Genomic DNA, 18,254 nt, shown 5'->3' on the forward strand with positions numbered 1-18,254 from the left:
TTTTGTACAACACAGGCAAGCATTTTAGCATCAGGTCAAGTCTAGTAATCAACCGTTTAAGGTGCGTTAATTATAGTTGTATAACTAATTATAGCACTTTTGGAACATAGTTGTTGTTTGGATTGAACTTTGGAGGATTTACTTTTTAGGATGCCAAGTAAGGTTTATGGAGAGCTCCTGATTTGAAGATATTATTTGGGCACCATCTTGAATTATCTTGGGGGCATTATTCCAACGGAGAAGACACAAATTTTATGGACCACACGAGTGGAGGGAGAGAGAACTAAAACTGTGGAGAGAAAGAGAGGGAGAGATAAGCGAGAGATAGGGATGAGAAAAGGTAAGAAAGAGAGATAGACAGAAGGAGGACATACCCCAACGTGGTCATTGTGACAATGGTGTACCAGAAGGAGGCTGGGATGCTGGTGAACTTGGTCGACGACGACCCCTTCTCTGCATAAAACATGACGGTGGCGAAGATGATGATGGCCATAGTGAGGGAGAAGAGGAGGAAGCCCAGCTCCGAGGCGCAGCTCTTCAGCGTGTACCCCAGGATCCTGAGGCCCTGCGAGTGGCGGGAGAACTTGAAGATGCGGAACACACGGAACACACGGAGTGTGACGAAGGCTCCGCTCACATCCTCGTTGTCTGTCATCACCAGGCCAATGTAGTAGGGAAAGATGGCCACCACGTCGATGATGCTCATCACACTGCGCATGAATTGGTAACGGCTGGGCGCGGCAAACAGTCTCATGAGGTACTCTATGGTGAAGATGAGGACGCAGGCCGTGTCCATGCAGAAGAAGGCTACGGTGTAGCGCTCGCCACATGGCATGTCCTTCTGGGAAGGCGTGGCACCGCACGGAACCGTCTCTATCACGTTGGTGAGGACTGAGATGGCGATGAAGAAGCCGGTGACATAGTAGAACACCAGGGCCATGGTGGAGGTGTGAGGGTTCTCAAAGGCCCTCCACATGGTCTCTCTGTATGTCATGTTGGGCAGCTTGCAGTCCTTGTTGTCATCCTGGTCGTCCTGGAGACGTTCAGCATTCTCCCGCTTCCGATCCTTGTACTCTTCATAGCAGCAGTCACCGATGATCTCCGGGATGATGCCGAAGAAGGTTAGCTCTTCGTCGTAGGCCGAGATGCACTCATAGCGTGGATAGTGCAACTTGCCCGTCCGATAGAAGTTGAGAATGCTACGGAAGGAGTCTGGGTCCCGGTCGAAAAAATACTCTTTGGTCTCCTCATCGTAAAAAAACTGTTTCTCTGAGCTTCCCAGCAGGGTGTCTGGGTAGCGGTCCAGTGTGGTCCTCCAGGTCTGGAAGCGTCGTCCACTCACATTCAGGATGATCAGCTCATCATGTCTCTTTGTGTGGTCTCTAGGAGCGATAGGCATGGGGCAGTTGGCCACAGGCATCCAGCCAATAGCTGCTGCCCGGGCGAAGGGAAGCCATGCAGCCACTCCTGCCGCCATGGCAACTCACTCTGGTTTCCCGCTTGCCTTAAAATGACCTGTCATCTTGAGCAGAGAAACAGACAACACAAAATCAGTAACTCATGAATAAAGCATTTCCATTATAAGTTGGTTGCATGTTAGGTGGTTTGCACTATGAACTACTATAGCAACTCATAGTATTAAAGTGTTTCCATCATAAACCAAAGAGCCTAATGCCTTTCTAAAGAACTCAAACAAATATTTGATGATAGGTTACATCGCTGATGCTAGTCTTCTGTGTTCTCATGACTGTTGGAGTCACAACCCTGACTCTGTTATTCATCCCAACAGTAGTCCCACCACTTGGTGTGGTGTTATAACAGGAAATGTATCCACTCTGAAATTCATAGATGGAGATGGATGCAAGGACTATAATGACAATCCCTCTGCCAGAACACCAACACCACAAGAGCTCTAAGCAGGCGGTCAAATTCCCTGTCATTTCCAGAGCTCAGTGTACAGAAGGTTTAAGAAAGAGAGGATAATGTGAAGCCTCTTTGGGAAGCTCTGTTAAACATCTATGAAAAATAGAATTGGTCTCTCCAGAATAGAGAGAGACCTGTTGAGTCAAAAGTGCCATATCGCTAGGTCTGTATCAGATGTAAGGATAATGATGTAAAATTATAGAAAATCAAGTTTACCTTTGCCTATTTATAGCTCTTCTTTTTTTTTAAAGAAAAAATCTCGAAAGGAGTGTATGCTCTAACGTTAGTCGAATACAATTCAGTATTTTGATGCTTTAACATTCTGATTACGATGATCAACTCCACATGTTAGGCTACTTGTAGAAGTAAGAGAATAAAAACAGACCAGCACATTAGAAAAAAATATAGACAACTCATCACTCATCAGGTGCATCTTCTAAGCTTTCTTTATCACTTACCTCCAAACAAGGAAAGATCCAAACAATTTCAATGCGCGATCCTCCAGCAAAATAACTCCTCTGGGGAAAAGCTACAGAAATTGAAAGACGCATTGACAAAGGACCTCTGTGCGAATGAGCGAAAAAAGCATAGAGGAACATGAGATGGGGATATCGATGCGTTGAACGATCGTAAACGTGTTAATGAAATTCACTAAAACCTTCAAGTCTGTTCTTTAACCACACCTACATATTGATGCACCTGCGGTTTGGACAGACAGCACAGATTCATTTCGCAGCCTTCAGGATGATATTCACACCTGCCTCATGACTGTGACGATGACTAGAAAAGTGGGTGATGGACATGAGTCAGACTCCGTAATCTCTCTCTCGCTCTCTCTCTCTCTCTCTCTCTCTCTTACTCTATATGGTGCGCATAGGCTCCTCTCTCACACAATTTTACGGTGCTAAATCAGTCCACTCGACCGACTAAATGGACGGATGTGTCAACAACACTTTCTTTCTTATTTACTTTTCATAGTTAATTTGAGAAAATATCAACCTTTTTATTCTGCACACTTTTAATGAGGAAGTTGGTGTTACTGGAAAATGTCCTCAATTCAATTACGCGCAGCACAGTGAGAGAAGTTGCCTTCTAGACAAATTGTATGACATGACAGGATGCTATAACTAGAACACTTGATAGCAGCCAGCATCTCTATGATCAGGAAATACTTGTAGCGTCTGTGCTTTATATCATTTTATTTATTACATGGTTATATATCTCAATTGATTGTCGTCTCATCTTTTTTAAGATCCCTTATCAAATCGCATATTCACTCAATAAAGAAAATATTTAATAGCCTCTATAATTGACACTTATTACCATGCAATTTCGAAGTAAATACAGTACCTTGTTAATTATTTTACATTGTGAATATGTAAATGATTTATCATATCACTATATGATAAAATGAAAAAAAGGTCATTAAGTTGTATTTGAGATAATTAAAAATGTCGACCTCGACTTTCCTTATTACTAGCATACCCATCGTTATTACCCAAGAGAGGCAGTAAGCATTGATTGGACTGAAGAAAGTATGTGTGCTATCATTGAGCCAACTCTATGTATCATCAAATTCCCTTGTTGTACTGTGCGGTGCAGACATAATATTCAGTAAGAGTGCTCAGCCTACACAACTCACAGAGTATTTACTTTGTCTCAAGTTCGTTGTTGATTAATAGTAGCCTTCACAAAGTTGGACAAAACCTTTGGATCAATTTTCTTTCCCCGAGTACCAATTTTTATCCATACCCAAAAAGGCCCTCCAGAAGTACATTCTTTCACTAATTAGTAATTATCATTAGGATTGTGATGTATTCTGGAGGCCTTGAATTAGTGAAATAACCCTCAGATTTAAAACATACTATCAAGGCCGGCTCCATCCATAAGTGATATAAGCGGTCGTTTAGGGCCCTAGAATGGAACTCAGTTGGGGTCTCAACTTACTGTTGGTGCAAGTTTTAAATTTGTTTGTGCATCAACAATTTTTCTCTTGTTATGTCAGTCACTAACAGTCACTCAATTAGCCATGTCAGCTAACAATATTTAGATTTGTAAGTCAGCTGGCAAGACTATCTAAACTTAGTAATCACATCCGAAATACCTGACCTTCAGGGGGCCCCCAAAGCTTTTGTTACATTTACATTACATTTAAGTCATTTAGCAGACGCTCTTATCCAGAGCGACTTACAAATTGGTGCTTTCACCTTATGACATCCAGTGGAACAGCCACTTTACAATAGTGCATCTAGGTCTTTTAAGGGGGAGGGGGAGAAGGATTACTTTGTTAGTCACTCTCAGTCAGATATCGTTACGTAACATGGCATAAGTCATGTAAAAATGTATAGAATTGTAGGAAATTTGCTTTAAAACTAAAACAATTTTCTCCACCCCATGGCAAAGTGGGTAGAATGGCATGAAGTGTTAAAAAGATAAATGTTCTCTCCACCCCATGGCAAAGTGGGTAGAATGGCATGAAGTGTTAAAAAGATAAATGTTCTCTCCACCCCATGGCAAAATTACTATAATTGCATGAAGTGTTAAAAAGATAAATGTTCTCTCCACCCCATGGCAAAATTACTATAATTGCATGAAGTGTTAAAAAGATAAATGTTCTCTCCACCCCATGGCAAAATTACTATAATTGCATGAAGTGTTAAAAAGATAAATGTTCTCTCCACCCCATGGCAAAATTACTATAATTGCATGAAGTGTTAAAAAGATAAATGTTCTCTCCACCCCATGGCAAAATTACTATAATTGCATGAAGTGTTAAAAAGATAAATGTTCTCTCCACCCCATGGCAAAATTACTATAATTGCATGAAGTGTTAAAAAGATAAATGTTCTCTCCACCCCATGGCAAAATTACTATAATTGCATGAAGTGTTAAAAGATAAATGTTCTCTCCACCCCATGGCAAAATTAGTATAATTGCATGAAGTGTTAAAAAGATAAATGTTCTCTCCACCCCATGGCAAAATTACTATAATTGCATGAAGTGTTAAAAAGATAAATGTTCTCTCCACCCCATGGCAAAATTACTATAATTGCATGAAGTGTTAAAAGATAAATGTTCTCTCCACCCCATGGCAAAATTACTATAATTGCATGAAGTGTTAAAAAGATAAATGTTTTCTCCACCCCATGGCAAAATTACTATAATTGCATGAAGTGTTAAAAAGATAAATGTTCTCTCCACCCCATGGCAAAATTAGTATAATTGCATGAAGTGTTAAAAAGATAAATGTTCTCTGCACCCCATGGCAAAATTAGTATAATTGCATGAAGTGTTAAAAAGATAAATGTTCTCTCCACCCCATGGCAAAATTACTATAATTGCATGAAGTGTTAAAAAGATAAATGTTCTCTCCACCCCATGGCAAAATTACTATAATTGCATGAAGTGTTAAAAAGATAAATGTTCTCTCCACCCCATGGCAAAATTACTATAATTGCATGAAGTGTTAAAAAGATAAATGTTCTCTCCACCCCATGGCAAAATTACTATAATTGCATGAAGTGTTAAAAAGATAAATGTTCTCTCCACCCCATGGCAAAATTACTATAATTGCATGAAGTGTTAAAAAGATAAATGTTCTCTCCACCCCATGGCAAAATTACTATAATTGCATGAAGTGTTAAAAGATAAATGTTCTCTCCACCCCATGGCAAAATTACTATAATTGCATGAAGTGTTAAAAGATAAATGTTCTCTCCACCCCATGGCAAAATTACTATAATTGCATGAAGTGTTAAAAAGATAAATGTTCTCTCCACCCCATGGCAAAATTACTATAATTGCATGAAGTGTTAAAAAGATAAATGTTCTCTCCACCCCATGGCAAAATTACTATAATTGCATGAAGTGTTAAAAAGATAAATGTTCTCTCTCTCTCACCTTTTTTTAAAAATGTACTTCTGCCGTCAAAAGCGGGCCCCAAATCTCGCTTAGGGCCCCCAAAATGCTAGGGCCGGCACTGCATACTGTAATGAAAAGCCCTACAAGGGTTCATAGAAGTGCTTTCAGAACCCTCTGTGCCATGTGAGGTGATGGTGCTGATGCAAACATCTTATTTCAATGTCTGTTCAGCAGCTTAATGACTAATGGCGAATTTTCACTGAAGATTTACCCCAGCCTTTTTGCCCAAAATGAATTTTTGGGCAAACAGGCACACTCTGCTCCATCATTCATTGATTCAGATTGCTCATTAATTACAAAACCAACTGATATGGCCAAATACTTTAATGATTTTGTTCTTTGGCAAGATTAGCAAACTTAGCCATGACAACAACAAACGCTGACACTACACATCCAAGTATATCTGACTAAATTCTGAAAGACAAGCATTGTAATTTTGAATTCCGTAAAGTGAGCGTGGAAGAGGTGAAAAAAATATTGTATATCAACAATGACAAGCCACCCAGGTCTGACAACTTGGATGGACAATTACTGAGGATAATAGTGGACGATATTGCTACTCCTATTTGCCACATCTTCAATTTAAGCCTAGCAAAAGTCATTCTCCTAAGAATAGTAAAGCCCCCTTTACTGTCTCAAATAGCCAACCAATCAGCCTGTTACCAACCCTTAGTAAACTTTTGGAAAGAATTGTGTTTGACCAGATACAGTGCTATTTTAAAGTAAACAAATCGACAACAGACTTTCAGCACGCTTATAGGGAAGGACATTCAACAAGAAATCGATCATAAAAAGTTTGTGGGGGCTGTTTTGTTAGACTTCAGTGCAGCTTTTGGCATTATCGTTCATAGTTTGCTGCTGGAAAAATGTATGCGTTATGGCTTTACACCCCCTGCTATATTGTGGATAAATAGTTACCTGTCTAACAGAACACAGTGGATGTTCTTTAATGGAAGCCATTCCAACATAATCCAGGTATAATCAGGAATACCCCAGGGCAGCTGTCTAGGCCCCTTACTTTTTCTTTACTAACGGCATGGCATGCCACGACTGAAATGATTGCAACACTTAACAAAGAGCTGCAGTTAGTTTCAGAATGGGTGGCAAGGAATAAGTTAGTCCTAAATATTTCAAAAACTGACAGCATTGTATTTCAAATCAAACTTGCGCTGAATACAAAAAGTGTAGACCTTAACATGAAATGCTTACTTACAACCCATTAACTCTTCTTTTATTTTTTAAATTTTACTAGGCAATTCTTATTTTCAATGACAGCCTAGGAACAGTGGGTTAACTGCCTGTTCAGGGGCAGAACGACAGATTTGTCAGCTCTGGGATTTGAACTTGCAACCTTTTGGTTACTAGTCCAACACTCTAACCACTAGGCTACCCTGCCGCCCCAATCTTGAAATGCACTGTTGGTTAAGAAAATATTTAGCAAATTAACTAAAGTAAAAAATATAAAATAATAAAAAGTGACACAATAACATGACAATAATGAGGCTATAAACAGGGGGTACTGGTATCGAGTCAGTGTGCGAGGGTACAGGTTAGTTAAGTATTTTGTACATGTAGGCAGGGGTGAAGTGACTATGCATAGATAATAAACATGTAAATAGTCCGGTGGCCATTTGATTAATTGTTCAGCAGTCTTATGGCTTGGGGGTAGAAGCTGTTGAGGAGCCTTTTGGTCTTAGACTTTGGCGCTCCGGAACCGCTTGCCGTGCGGTAGCAGAGAAAACAGTCTATGAATTGGGTGACTGGAGTCTCTGACAATTTTATGGGTTTTCCTCTGACACCGCCTATTATATAGGTCCTGGATGGCAGAAAGCTTGGCCCCAGTGATATACTGGGCCGTACGCATTACCCCCTGTAGTGCCTTATGGTCAGATGCCGAGCAGCTGCCATACCAGGCGGTGATGCAACCGGTCAGGATGCTCTCGATGGTGCAGCTGTAGAACTTTGAGGATCTGGGGACCATTGTCAAATCTTTTCAGTCTCCGGAGGGGGAAAAGGTTCTGTCGTTTCCTCTTCACGACTGTCTTGGTGTGTTTGGACCATGATAGTTCGTTGGTGATGTGGACACCAATGAACTTGAAACTCTCGACCCGCTCCACTACAGCCCCATTGATGTTAATGGGGGCCTGTTCGGCCTGGCTTTTGCTGTAGTCCACGATCAGCCCCTTTGTCTTGCTCACATTGAGGGAGAGGTTGTTGTCCTTGCACCACACGGCCAGGTCTCTAAACCTCCTTCCTATAGGCTGTCTTTGTCAGTGATCAGGCCTACCTTTGTTGTTTCATCTGCAAACTTAATGATGGTGTTGGAGTTGTGCTTGGCCGTGCAGTCATGAGTGAACAGGGAGTACAGGAGGGGACTGAGCATGCACCCCTGAGGGGCCCCTGTGTTGAGGATCAGCGTGGTGGATGTGTTGTTACTTGTTCTGTGATAATGGTGTTGATGTGAGAACACATCATTGGGCACAGGGACTATGGTGGTCTGCTTGAAACATGTTGGTATATAGGTATTATAGACAGGGAGAGTTTGAAAATGTAAATGAAGACACTTGACAGCTAGTCAGCGCATGCTCGGAGTACACGTCCTGGTAATGTTGTGAATGTTGACCTGTTTAAAGGTCTTACTCACATCAGCTGCGGAGAGCATGATCACACAGTCGTCCGGAACAGCTGATGCTCTCATGCATGTTTCAGTGTTACTTGACTCGAAGCGAGCAAGTAATTTAGCTTAGTCAGGTAGGATCGTGTCACTGGGCATCTCTCGGCTGTGCTTGCCTTTGTAGTCTGTAATAGCTTACAAGCCCTGCCACATCGACGAGTGCTGGAGCCGGTGTAGTACGATTCAATCTTAGTCCTGTATTGACGCTTTGCCTGTTTGATGGTTCGTCGGAGGGCATAGCAGGATTTCTTATAAACTTCCGGGTTAGAGTCCCGCTCCTTGTAAGCAGCAGCTCTACCCTTTATCTCAGTGCGGATGTTTCCTGTAATCCATGGCTTCTGGTTGGGGTATGTACGTACAGTCACTGTGGACACCACGTCATCGATGCACTTATTGATGAAGCCAGTGACTGATGTGGTGTACTCCTCAATGTCATCGGAAGAATCCCAGAACATATTCCAGTCTGCGCAGGCAAAACAATGCTTCCTGCTTTAATTTTAGCTTGTAAGCAGGAATCACGAGGATAGAATCATGATCAGATTTGCCAAATGGAGGGCGAGGGAGAGCTTTGTACGTGTCTCTGTGTGTGGAGTAAAGGTGATCTAGAATTTTATTCCTTCTGGTTGCACAATTAACAAGCTGGTAAAAATGAGGTAAAACGGATTTAAGTTTACCTGCATTAAAGTCCCCGGCCACTAGGAGGGCCACCTCTGGATGAGCATTTTCCTGTTTGCTTATGGCGAAATACAGCTCATTGAGTGCGGTCTTAGTGCCAGCATCGGTCTGTGGTGGTATGTAGACAGATACGACGAATACAGAAGAAAACTCTCTAGGTAGATAGTGTGGTCTACAGCTTATCATGAGATACTCTACCTTAGGTGAGCAAAACCTTGAAACTTCCTTAGATATCGTGCACCAGCTGTTGTTTACAAATATACATAGACCACCACCCCTTGTCTAACCGGAGCCTGCTGTTCAAGTAGGATATACATGCTTTTAGTTCATCCAATTTATTATCCAGCGATTGTACGTTGGCCAAAAGTACCGATGGCGAAGGCAGATTAGCCACTCATCGCTTGATCCTCACAAGGCACCCTGATCTCCTTCCGCAAAATCTCTGTCTCTTTCTCCTGCGAATGACGGGGATGAGGGCCTGTTCGGGTGTCTGAAGTAAATCCCTCTCGTCCGACACATTATAAAAAAATATATATTTGTCCAGTTCAAGGTGAGTAATCGCTGTTTTGTCCAGAAGCTATTTTCGGTCATAAGAGACGGTAGCAGCAACATTATGTACAAAATAAGTTACAAACAATGCAAAAAAACTCACAAAATAGCACAGTTGGTTTAGAGCCAATAAAATGGCAGCCATCCTCTCCGGCGCCATTATGAAGAGCAAACACTCGTATCCAGAGTGACTTACAGTTAGTGCAGTCATCTTAAGATAGTATCAAGGCACAAGGCGAGACCTAAATGCAGGCACAGGAGGCAGATGGTTGGAGTCTTACAACGTTTATTAATCAAAAGGGGTAGACAAGAGAATGGTCGTGGACAGACAAAAAGGTCAAAACCAGATCAGAGTCCAGGAGGTACAAAGTGGCAGACAGGCTAGTGGTCAAGGCAGGTAGAATGGTCAGGCAGGTGGGTACAAAGTCCAGAAACAGGCAAGGGTCAAACCCAGGAGGACTAGAAAAAGGAGAACGCAAAAAGCAGGAGAATGGGAAAAACGCTGGTTGACTTGGAAACATACAAGATGAACTGGCACAGAGAGACAGGAAACACAGGTATAAATACACTGGGGAAAATAAGTGACACCTGGAGGGGGTGGAGACAATAACAGGAACAGGTGAAATAGATCAGGTGTGACAGATACCTACAGTAGGTTGGACAACCATATATCACAGTCATAGAAAGTATATTTTTCCTCATTAAAGTCAGTAGAGCCCGAGTGGGGGGGGGTCAAGTGCAAGTGCTGGTTATTGTTCTTATTTTTGTATTCATTTTTTTTTTTGGGGGGGGGTTAGGTGAGGAGGAGGATTATTTAAGATACTATTTGAAAAGGTAGGGTTTCGGAAGATGGGCAGGGACTCTGCTGTCCTAGCTGGTTCCACCATTGGGATGACAGGACAGGGAAGAGCTTGGACTGGGGTGGGAGGGCCAAGATACCTGAGATGGCAGAACAGAGTGCTCGGGTTGGGGTGTAGGCTTCGAGCATAGCCTAAAGGTAGGGAGGGGCAGTTCCTCTTGCTGTCCTATAGGTAAGTACCATGGCCCTTTTAGTGGATATGAGCTTTGACCAGAAGCCAGTGGAGTGTGCGGAGGAGCAGGGTGACATGAGAGAACTTGGGGAGGTTGAAAACCAGGTAGGGTTTGATGGTACAAGCTGGGAGCCCAGCCAACAGTGAGTTGCAGTAGTCCAGACAGGAGAGGACAAGTGCCTGGATTAGGACCTGCACCGCTTCCTGTGTGAGGTAGGGTCGTACTCTACGGATGATGTAGAGCATGAACCTGCAGGAGAGGGTCACTGCTTTGATGTTTGCAGAGAACGACAGGGTGCTGTCCAGGGTCACGCCAAGGTTCTTTGCACTCTGGGAGGGTAACACTGGAGTTGTCAACCGTGATGTAGAGGTCTTTGATCAGCCAGGCCTTCCCCGGGAGGATAAGCAGTTCTGTCTTGTTTAGGTTGTGCTTGAGGTGGTGGGCCACATCCAAGTTGAGATATCTGCCAGGCACGCAGAGAGCGTGTCGCCACCTTGGTGTCAGAATGAGTGACTTGGTGTATGGAGAGAAGAGGAGAGGGCCTAGAACCGAGCCCTAAGGGACACCAGTAGTGAGAGTACGTAGTGCAGACACAGATTTTGCTTAATTAAAGCATTACATAAATTACATACATTTCAATACATCATTTTGTATTCCTCCCATGCCTTTACTTGAACTGAAGTCTGTCTTGTTCTCAAAACTCTGCCTAGTTTCTTCAATATTCTATAAAATGAGATCATTGTTGTGCTCCTTTTATACCCACATATTTTTCACACATTTTTTGATTCTTGAGATTCCCTGTCTGACTACAGCAGATCAGATTACACTGCATGATTCAAAGGAGGAAGAGGGCCTTGGTTTAACTTGCTTCACATTTGGAATCAGTCAATTGTTACTGTGCCATGCCATTATATTCTCTAATACCAACTTTGGTGAGTGAGAGAATAGCAGGCAGTGTAAAAATGGATTTGTATTCATGGCAGGTTTATCACCCTGATCCTGTGCCAGTCATGTTATTGGCTCAATAGCCCCTACTGTGTGTTAATGAATTGGAAATTAAGTTTGTTGAGTGGAAAAATATGGATGTCTAGCCCTGAGATAAAAATATATAAATACAGTTATTTTCAGAAAAACAGTCAGACACCATACTACATTGTCTTTAGGCTAGCGTACAAGACCCACTAAAGCATTTTAAACAATGAAATATTGAACCATGTGTGGTCACGTGTGGCTCAATTGGTAGAGTATGGCACTTGCTACGGCAGGGTTGTGGGTTTGGTTGTGGGTTCGACGGCAGGGTTGTGGGTTTTGGTTGTGGGTTCGACGGCAGGGTTGTGGGTTCGATTTCCGTGGGGAAAACTCACGACTGTAAGCTGCTCTGGATAAAAATGACATAGATGGCTAGAGACCTCACTTTAACATGACATTTTTGTCACATTTTTCCTCTTAATTTTCTTAATAAAGACCCTGTCAATTATAAGACCAGATGAAATGCAAGCTTACCTACTGTATCAAATCCTCATGTAATCATTAGCAATTATTTCCTTGTTAACCCAGCCAGTTGGCACTGTAAAGCAAATCCCAGAGTAGAAAAGCACCCAATAGCCTGGCCCCAGACCTGTTTGTGCTTTAGCCAACTCTCATAACTCCTCACATCCATCCATTTAGACTTGTAAATGAATCATTTCTACCTATTGATTATTGAATAATATCTTATAAATGCCTCATGAGCTTAGTTTAACTGTCGAACTCAAAATATACTCTTGTTTAACTCCAATGTTTGTAAACAAAGTAAATGTAAACAAACACTGTATAGCTATAAAACATGGTGCAGTCATGTTTTATAGCTCATGCACAGTCATCCTATTTCCCAAGTTAAAAATAGCCTTTGAATGACCAAAACGTCACCCATAACGCTATTAAAATGCTCCGAATTTAAGACATTTGACCTTTTCTCTCATCTCTAACGATCAGAAAGCCTGAACGAACAGGCTGAATGGGCGGGGAGCTTATATTCATGAGCTTGCCTTGACTGACATCTCTTTGAAAAACACTGCCAGGTAACAAGGTAAACAATGGACCACCTGTCATTCTGAGCCTAAATAGTATGCCTCAAACCATTTTCCCCGCTAAATGTTCTCATGGTCAACAGAGCTGATCATGGACTGTTGGATATCAGACAAACAGCAGCAATACACAACTGCATTTCTATTGTTTTGTAACTAATTACAGAATACAGTTAAACTTGTTAGGGAAGTGCTCCCGCTGTGGGGATCAAATCAGCGGAAATTTCAAGTGCGCCACGTATAGTTTTTTATAAAACTCAAACTTTCATTAATACACACATACAAGGTACTGAATTAAAGCTACACTCGTGAATCTATCCACCAAGTCAGATTTGTAAAATGCTTTTCGGCGAAAGCATGAGAAGCTATTATCTGATACCATGCACCCTCAAAATACTGCAACGTCACCTAACGACAGATTTTGCGTTAGCCGTCGCAAACCAAAACGCTGAAATAAAATATAAAACATTCATTACCTTTGACGAGCTTCTTTCTTGGCACTCCTAGATGTCCCATAAACATAATTTAGGGTCTTTTTTCGATTAAATCGGTCCATATATAGCCTAGATATCGATCTAAGAATACTGTGTGATAAACGGAAAAAAAATAGCGTTTCATAACGTAACGTCATTTTTCTGTGCCCGAAATGTAGATGTAGATCCGTAGGTCCGACTTCATAGGCTTCACACCAAGTCCCCCTTCTTTGCCTTGGGAAAGCTGTTTTTTGTATTGCACTATTCTGTTTCGGTGGGTTGCCTGGGAAGCTGTAAAGACAGTACATTTTCTAAAATGTCTATCATTACAGCTTGATGATAGTGGAAAGACAAAAGGAGATGGAAGGTGAAATAATACAACCCACACAATGGAATAGCAAAATATGATTTTCAGGGGTAACGTATCATGACAGACTAATCAAACTCTGATACGAACATCATGGTCTACGCTTGCAAAATCTACTGACGATGATGGTACAGCATCTGTCTTCAGGATTAGCTTCCTGGCAATACTCATTGAATGTTCTTCCCAATTGATAAAGCAACTTCACTTGAAATGTGCACTGCACATGTCTGACATGATCTCAATTTGCAGCCTGTCCACCTGAGCCACTATTGTCAGATGTCTTAATTCTTCGGAAAATAGTGTAAGGTTAATTGTACACTAAGGCATCCAGTCACAACACAGTGTGCTTTTGCCGGCATGCTAATAAGTAGCTTGCTAGCAAACAGTCACACCACAGATGAAAGGTTACCAGTATATTTGGTCGTACGTTCTGCTTAAGCTAGCGACTAGTAGCTAGTTTACGGTTTGTAAACAAAGCCAAAGCAAGGAGTAGGCGCACATGTGATGACGGTTTTAAAGCGGGACGGATTTAAATGAGTTAAGATGATAAGATGCTACCGTTGATGTATTTTCAGCTTTGGTAATGCCTGCCTCCTGAATCGAAGAGTTTGAACTAGAGGGAGGGGACCAGTAACTTTACGATTAAACTTTATCAATGTACTAGCTACAGTCATTTTTCATACTTGGGTAACAATACTTTGAACTGATTTTATCCGAATAGGACCTCATTTGATGAAAAACTTGATTTTCACTGTTCGGGATCTTTAAACTATAATTTTGATATCATGAATATTCAGCCTTTGCAGCCAAAGCTATGTCTATGAATTTGAGAGTGATAACATTTCTCCAGCCACATCCCTCAGCTTTTTACCAAAACAGTGGTGGGGACTTCACTTTGTTATTGTTTAAACTGCTGATTGGCCCTTTAAGTACCTCTAGTACTTTTCTGGAAGAGATCTTGACTTCCCAGATCAAAGTCTGTATCTGAAAAACAGAAAGAGGGTGGTTTAAAAGTGATGATTGCACTAAAGATTCATTTCCATTGCCAGATTCCTTTGACTCAGCATTGTCAGTTCAATGCAAAATCAATAGAATGATTTGCTGCGGTTATTACTGTAGCTGTCAATCTTCAGTGATTTGAAGTTTCACACACAAGCCACAATTTACAGTCAGTAGCGGTTCTAGACCATTTCACCTGGGGGGGGCCAAGCTGGGGCCAGTTGTACTGTTAGAGGGGCCAGTTACATTAGACATTATTGTAGCCATCGTTTTCTTCACTGCATTGCAGGCATTAGCAGGCAAAAGACCATGTTCATGATCGTCATCGTTGCTACTGTCTAATAACGGATGTAAAAAAAGAACGATAGCAAAAATTTGTTCTGTCAAAATTATTTCATACTCCACATTTAGGGGGGCCACAAGGGGGTCCAAAATTGTTGTCACAGGGGCACTGGACCCCCCCCCCCCCCTCCCAGAACCGCCACAGTGACAACATTGTGGCTATATAGCTGCAATATTTAGTCATTCAAACACACTTGGTTGAACTAAATTAAAGCCACATATACTGGGACCATACTGTAAAGCGATATTGTTCATGAATCAAAACCTGCTCACCTGTTCTGGGACATTTGCTCCTGAGTGGATGAAAGCATGTTGGTTGACACACATCCAATTAATTGTTGGCCTTTGAACCTGGTCCTCTCACTGGAGTCAGACAGGCAGAAGATGAAGACATTATTAAAGTTTTAGGCTTTGTGTTGCATTTGTGGAGATAGTATGAATCTTTTGTAGGCCTATTCAAACTTTACAACCTTCCCACTGTAGCCATTCTCAAGGTCTTGCAGAGAGATGTTTGCCATTCATCGCCATAAAAACATTCTCACTGCTAAAGGAAAGTTACAGACAGTAATACAGGAGACTTATTCAGGAGGTTTTGAGAGATGTAGTTTCATGATTTGATTAGCATTCCTTGGGAGAATAATGGACTGCAAACATTGCTTTGATTTCTTAAGTGTTGTTTTTGTCCGCTATGTTTTCTTATGAGCGCTGTATCCAACTATAATCATCAGTGCTGTTTGAAAAGGAGATACAGGGGGATACCGGGGAAAAGTTGGTTAATTGTTTGTATCGGTTTAAGCTCAATATGATGAAATCCATTAGAAGAGAAGCACTTCTGTCTAAAATGTTTTTTTTCTGAGAGGATAAAATACTTCCAGAGCAGAGAAACCATGGCAAATATTGCCACTTTATTCCGAACCACTGCTGTGCATTGGTAAACAAAATAACGTAGGTCACATGATGCAGTTGAAGCAGTTACAGTAGGCTTGGATGTCCACTGGGTAATGATCATAGCTATTACCATTTCAAAGTGAAGGACTCTTGTCTGGAATAGTCAGTTGGCACGGTCTCGTTTGGACACACCTACTCATTCAAGGGTTTTTCTTTATTTGAACTATTATCTACATTGAAGAATAATAGTGAAGACATCAAAACCATGAAATAACATATATGGAATCATGTAGTAATGAAAAAAGTGTTAAACAAACCAAAATATATTACATATTTGAGATTCTTCAAAGTAGCCACCGTTTGCCTTGATGACAGCTTTGCACACCCTTGGCATTCTCTCATCCAGCTTCATGAGGAATGCTTTTCCAACAAGCACCCCCACACCATCACACATCCTTCTCCATGCTTCATGGTGGGAACCACACATGCGGAGATCATCCGTTCACCTACTCAACGTCTCACAAAGACATGGCGGTTTGAACCAAAAATCTCAAATTTGGACTCATCAGACCAAAGGACAGATTTTCACTGGTCTAATGTCCATTGCTCGTGTTTTTTGGCCCAAGCAAGTCTCTACTTCTTATTGGTGTCCTTTACTATTGGTTTCTTTAAAGCAATTTGACCATGAAGGCCTGATTCACACAGTCTCCTCTGAACAGTTGATGTTGAGATGTGTCTGTTACTTGGACTCTGTGAAGCATTTATTTGGGCTGCAATTTCTGAGGTTGGTAACTCTAATGAACTTATCCTCTGCAGCAGAGGTAACTCTGGGTCTTTCTTTCCTGTGGCGGTCCTCATGAGAGCCTGTTTCATCATAGCGCTTGATGGTTTTTGCGACTGCACTTGAAGAAACTTTTGAAAGTTCTTGAAATGTTCCGTATTGATTGACCATGTCTTAAAGTAATGATGGACTGTTGTTTCTCTTTACTTATTTGAGCTGTTCTTGCCATAATACGTATTGGTCTTTTCCCAAATATGGTTATCTGTATACCACCCCTACCTTGTCACAACACAACTGATTGGCTCAAACGCATCAAGGACGAAATAAATTCCACAAATTAACTTTTATCAAGGAATACCTGTTAATTGAAATGTATTCCAGGTGACTAACTCATGAAGCTGGTTGAGAGAATGCCAAGCGTGTGCAAAGCTGTCAAGGCAAAGGGTGGCTACTTTTAAGAATTTCAAATATAACATTAATTTTGATTTGTATAACACTTTTTTTGGTTACTACATGATTCCATATGTGTTATTTCATAGTGTTGATGTCTTCACTATTATTCTACAATGTAGAAAATAGAAAAATTTCTTAAAATTAAGAAAAACCCTTAAATCAGTAGGTGTGTCCAAACTTTTGACTGGTACTGTATAAGGACTGCCAATCAAGGACCGAGGGCATGGCTGTGTCAGATGAAAGGGGGCAACATTTTTCTCTCCTCACTGCAGCAACATGTGTGGACCTCGCAAATAAAATATATTTTTCAAGCACACCCAGTCATTCTGTTCAATAAGGAAAGGCTTTTGGGGGGGAAGAACTGAATAACATAATAAAGTGTGAAAGTCAATCAGCAATTCAACCTTGGAAATGTCTGTGATGGTGACACATCGACAGTAGATGGATATACTGTGTGTAGTCTGATAAATCTCAGGGATTTCAATCCAATAAGAAGAGGATTTACAGAGGTTGGCACCTTGCTCTGCTTATCAGATTTCTTATTATCAAGTGAAGCATCTTTTCTTTCTCCCTCATAATTATGTGAAGATACTTAATTTCTAGGATAATTGTAATGCGATGCTACGGGCGGCAGAGAAAGCAGACGCAGGAGAGCGGAAACTGATTTACAACGGTTGTGTTTAATAACCATAAACAGAATAGTAATAATAAATGGGTCAAACAAAACCCGGTAAATACCAGCAGAACGTGCACAAGCACTACACAAACAATTACGGACAAGGATATGGGGGCAGAGGGTTAAATACACAACATGTAATTGATGGAATTGGAACCAGGTGTGATGGAAGACAAGACAAAACCAATGGAAAATGAAAAGTGGATTGGCGATGGCTAGAAGGTTGGAGACTTCGACCGCTGAACGCCGCCTGTACAAGGAGAGGGACCAACTTCGGTGGAAGTCGTGACAATAAACACTTTTATTTAAGTATTCACTGTCAAATAAATACATCATCTAGGTCTCATTTGCACAGTAATTGAAATTGCAAAAAGAAAAATCCATCAAGATGGTATATTAATATAGGGTGTTTACATAAAGCTGGTTAAATAATCA

General features: G+C 41.3%; 1 protein-coding gene across 1 annotated transcript; it reads right to left on the minus strand.

Annotated features, from left to right (window-relative positions):
- Positions 1-252: 252 nt before the first annotated feature.
- On the minus strand, positions 253-2,673 carry LOC115142361 (potassium voltage-gated channel subfamily D member 3-like). The gene is made up of 3 exons (XM_065000730.1): positions 2,382-2,673; positions 375-1,522; positions 253-289 (listed from the first exon to the last, which is right to left on the minus strand). Exons 2-3 carry the CDS (start codon positions 1,475-1,477, stop codon positions 253-255), a joined length of 1,140 nt encoding a protein of 379 aa, XP_064856802.1. The 5' UTR covers positions 1,478-1,522; positions 2,382-2,673.
- Positions 2,674-18,254: the final 15,581 nt, after the last annotated feature.

This window comes from Oncorhynchus nerka, linkage group LG15 (genome assembly GCF_034236695.1).
Source record: "Oncorhynchus nerka isolate Pitt River linkage group LG15, Oner_Uvic_2.0, whole genome shotgun sequence".
NCBI classification, from domain to species: domain Eukaryota; kingdom Metazoa; phylum Chordata; class Actinopteri; order Salmoniformes; family Salmonidae; genus Oncorhynchus; species Oncorhynchus nerka.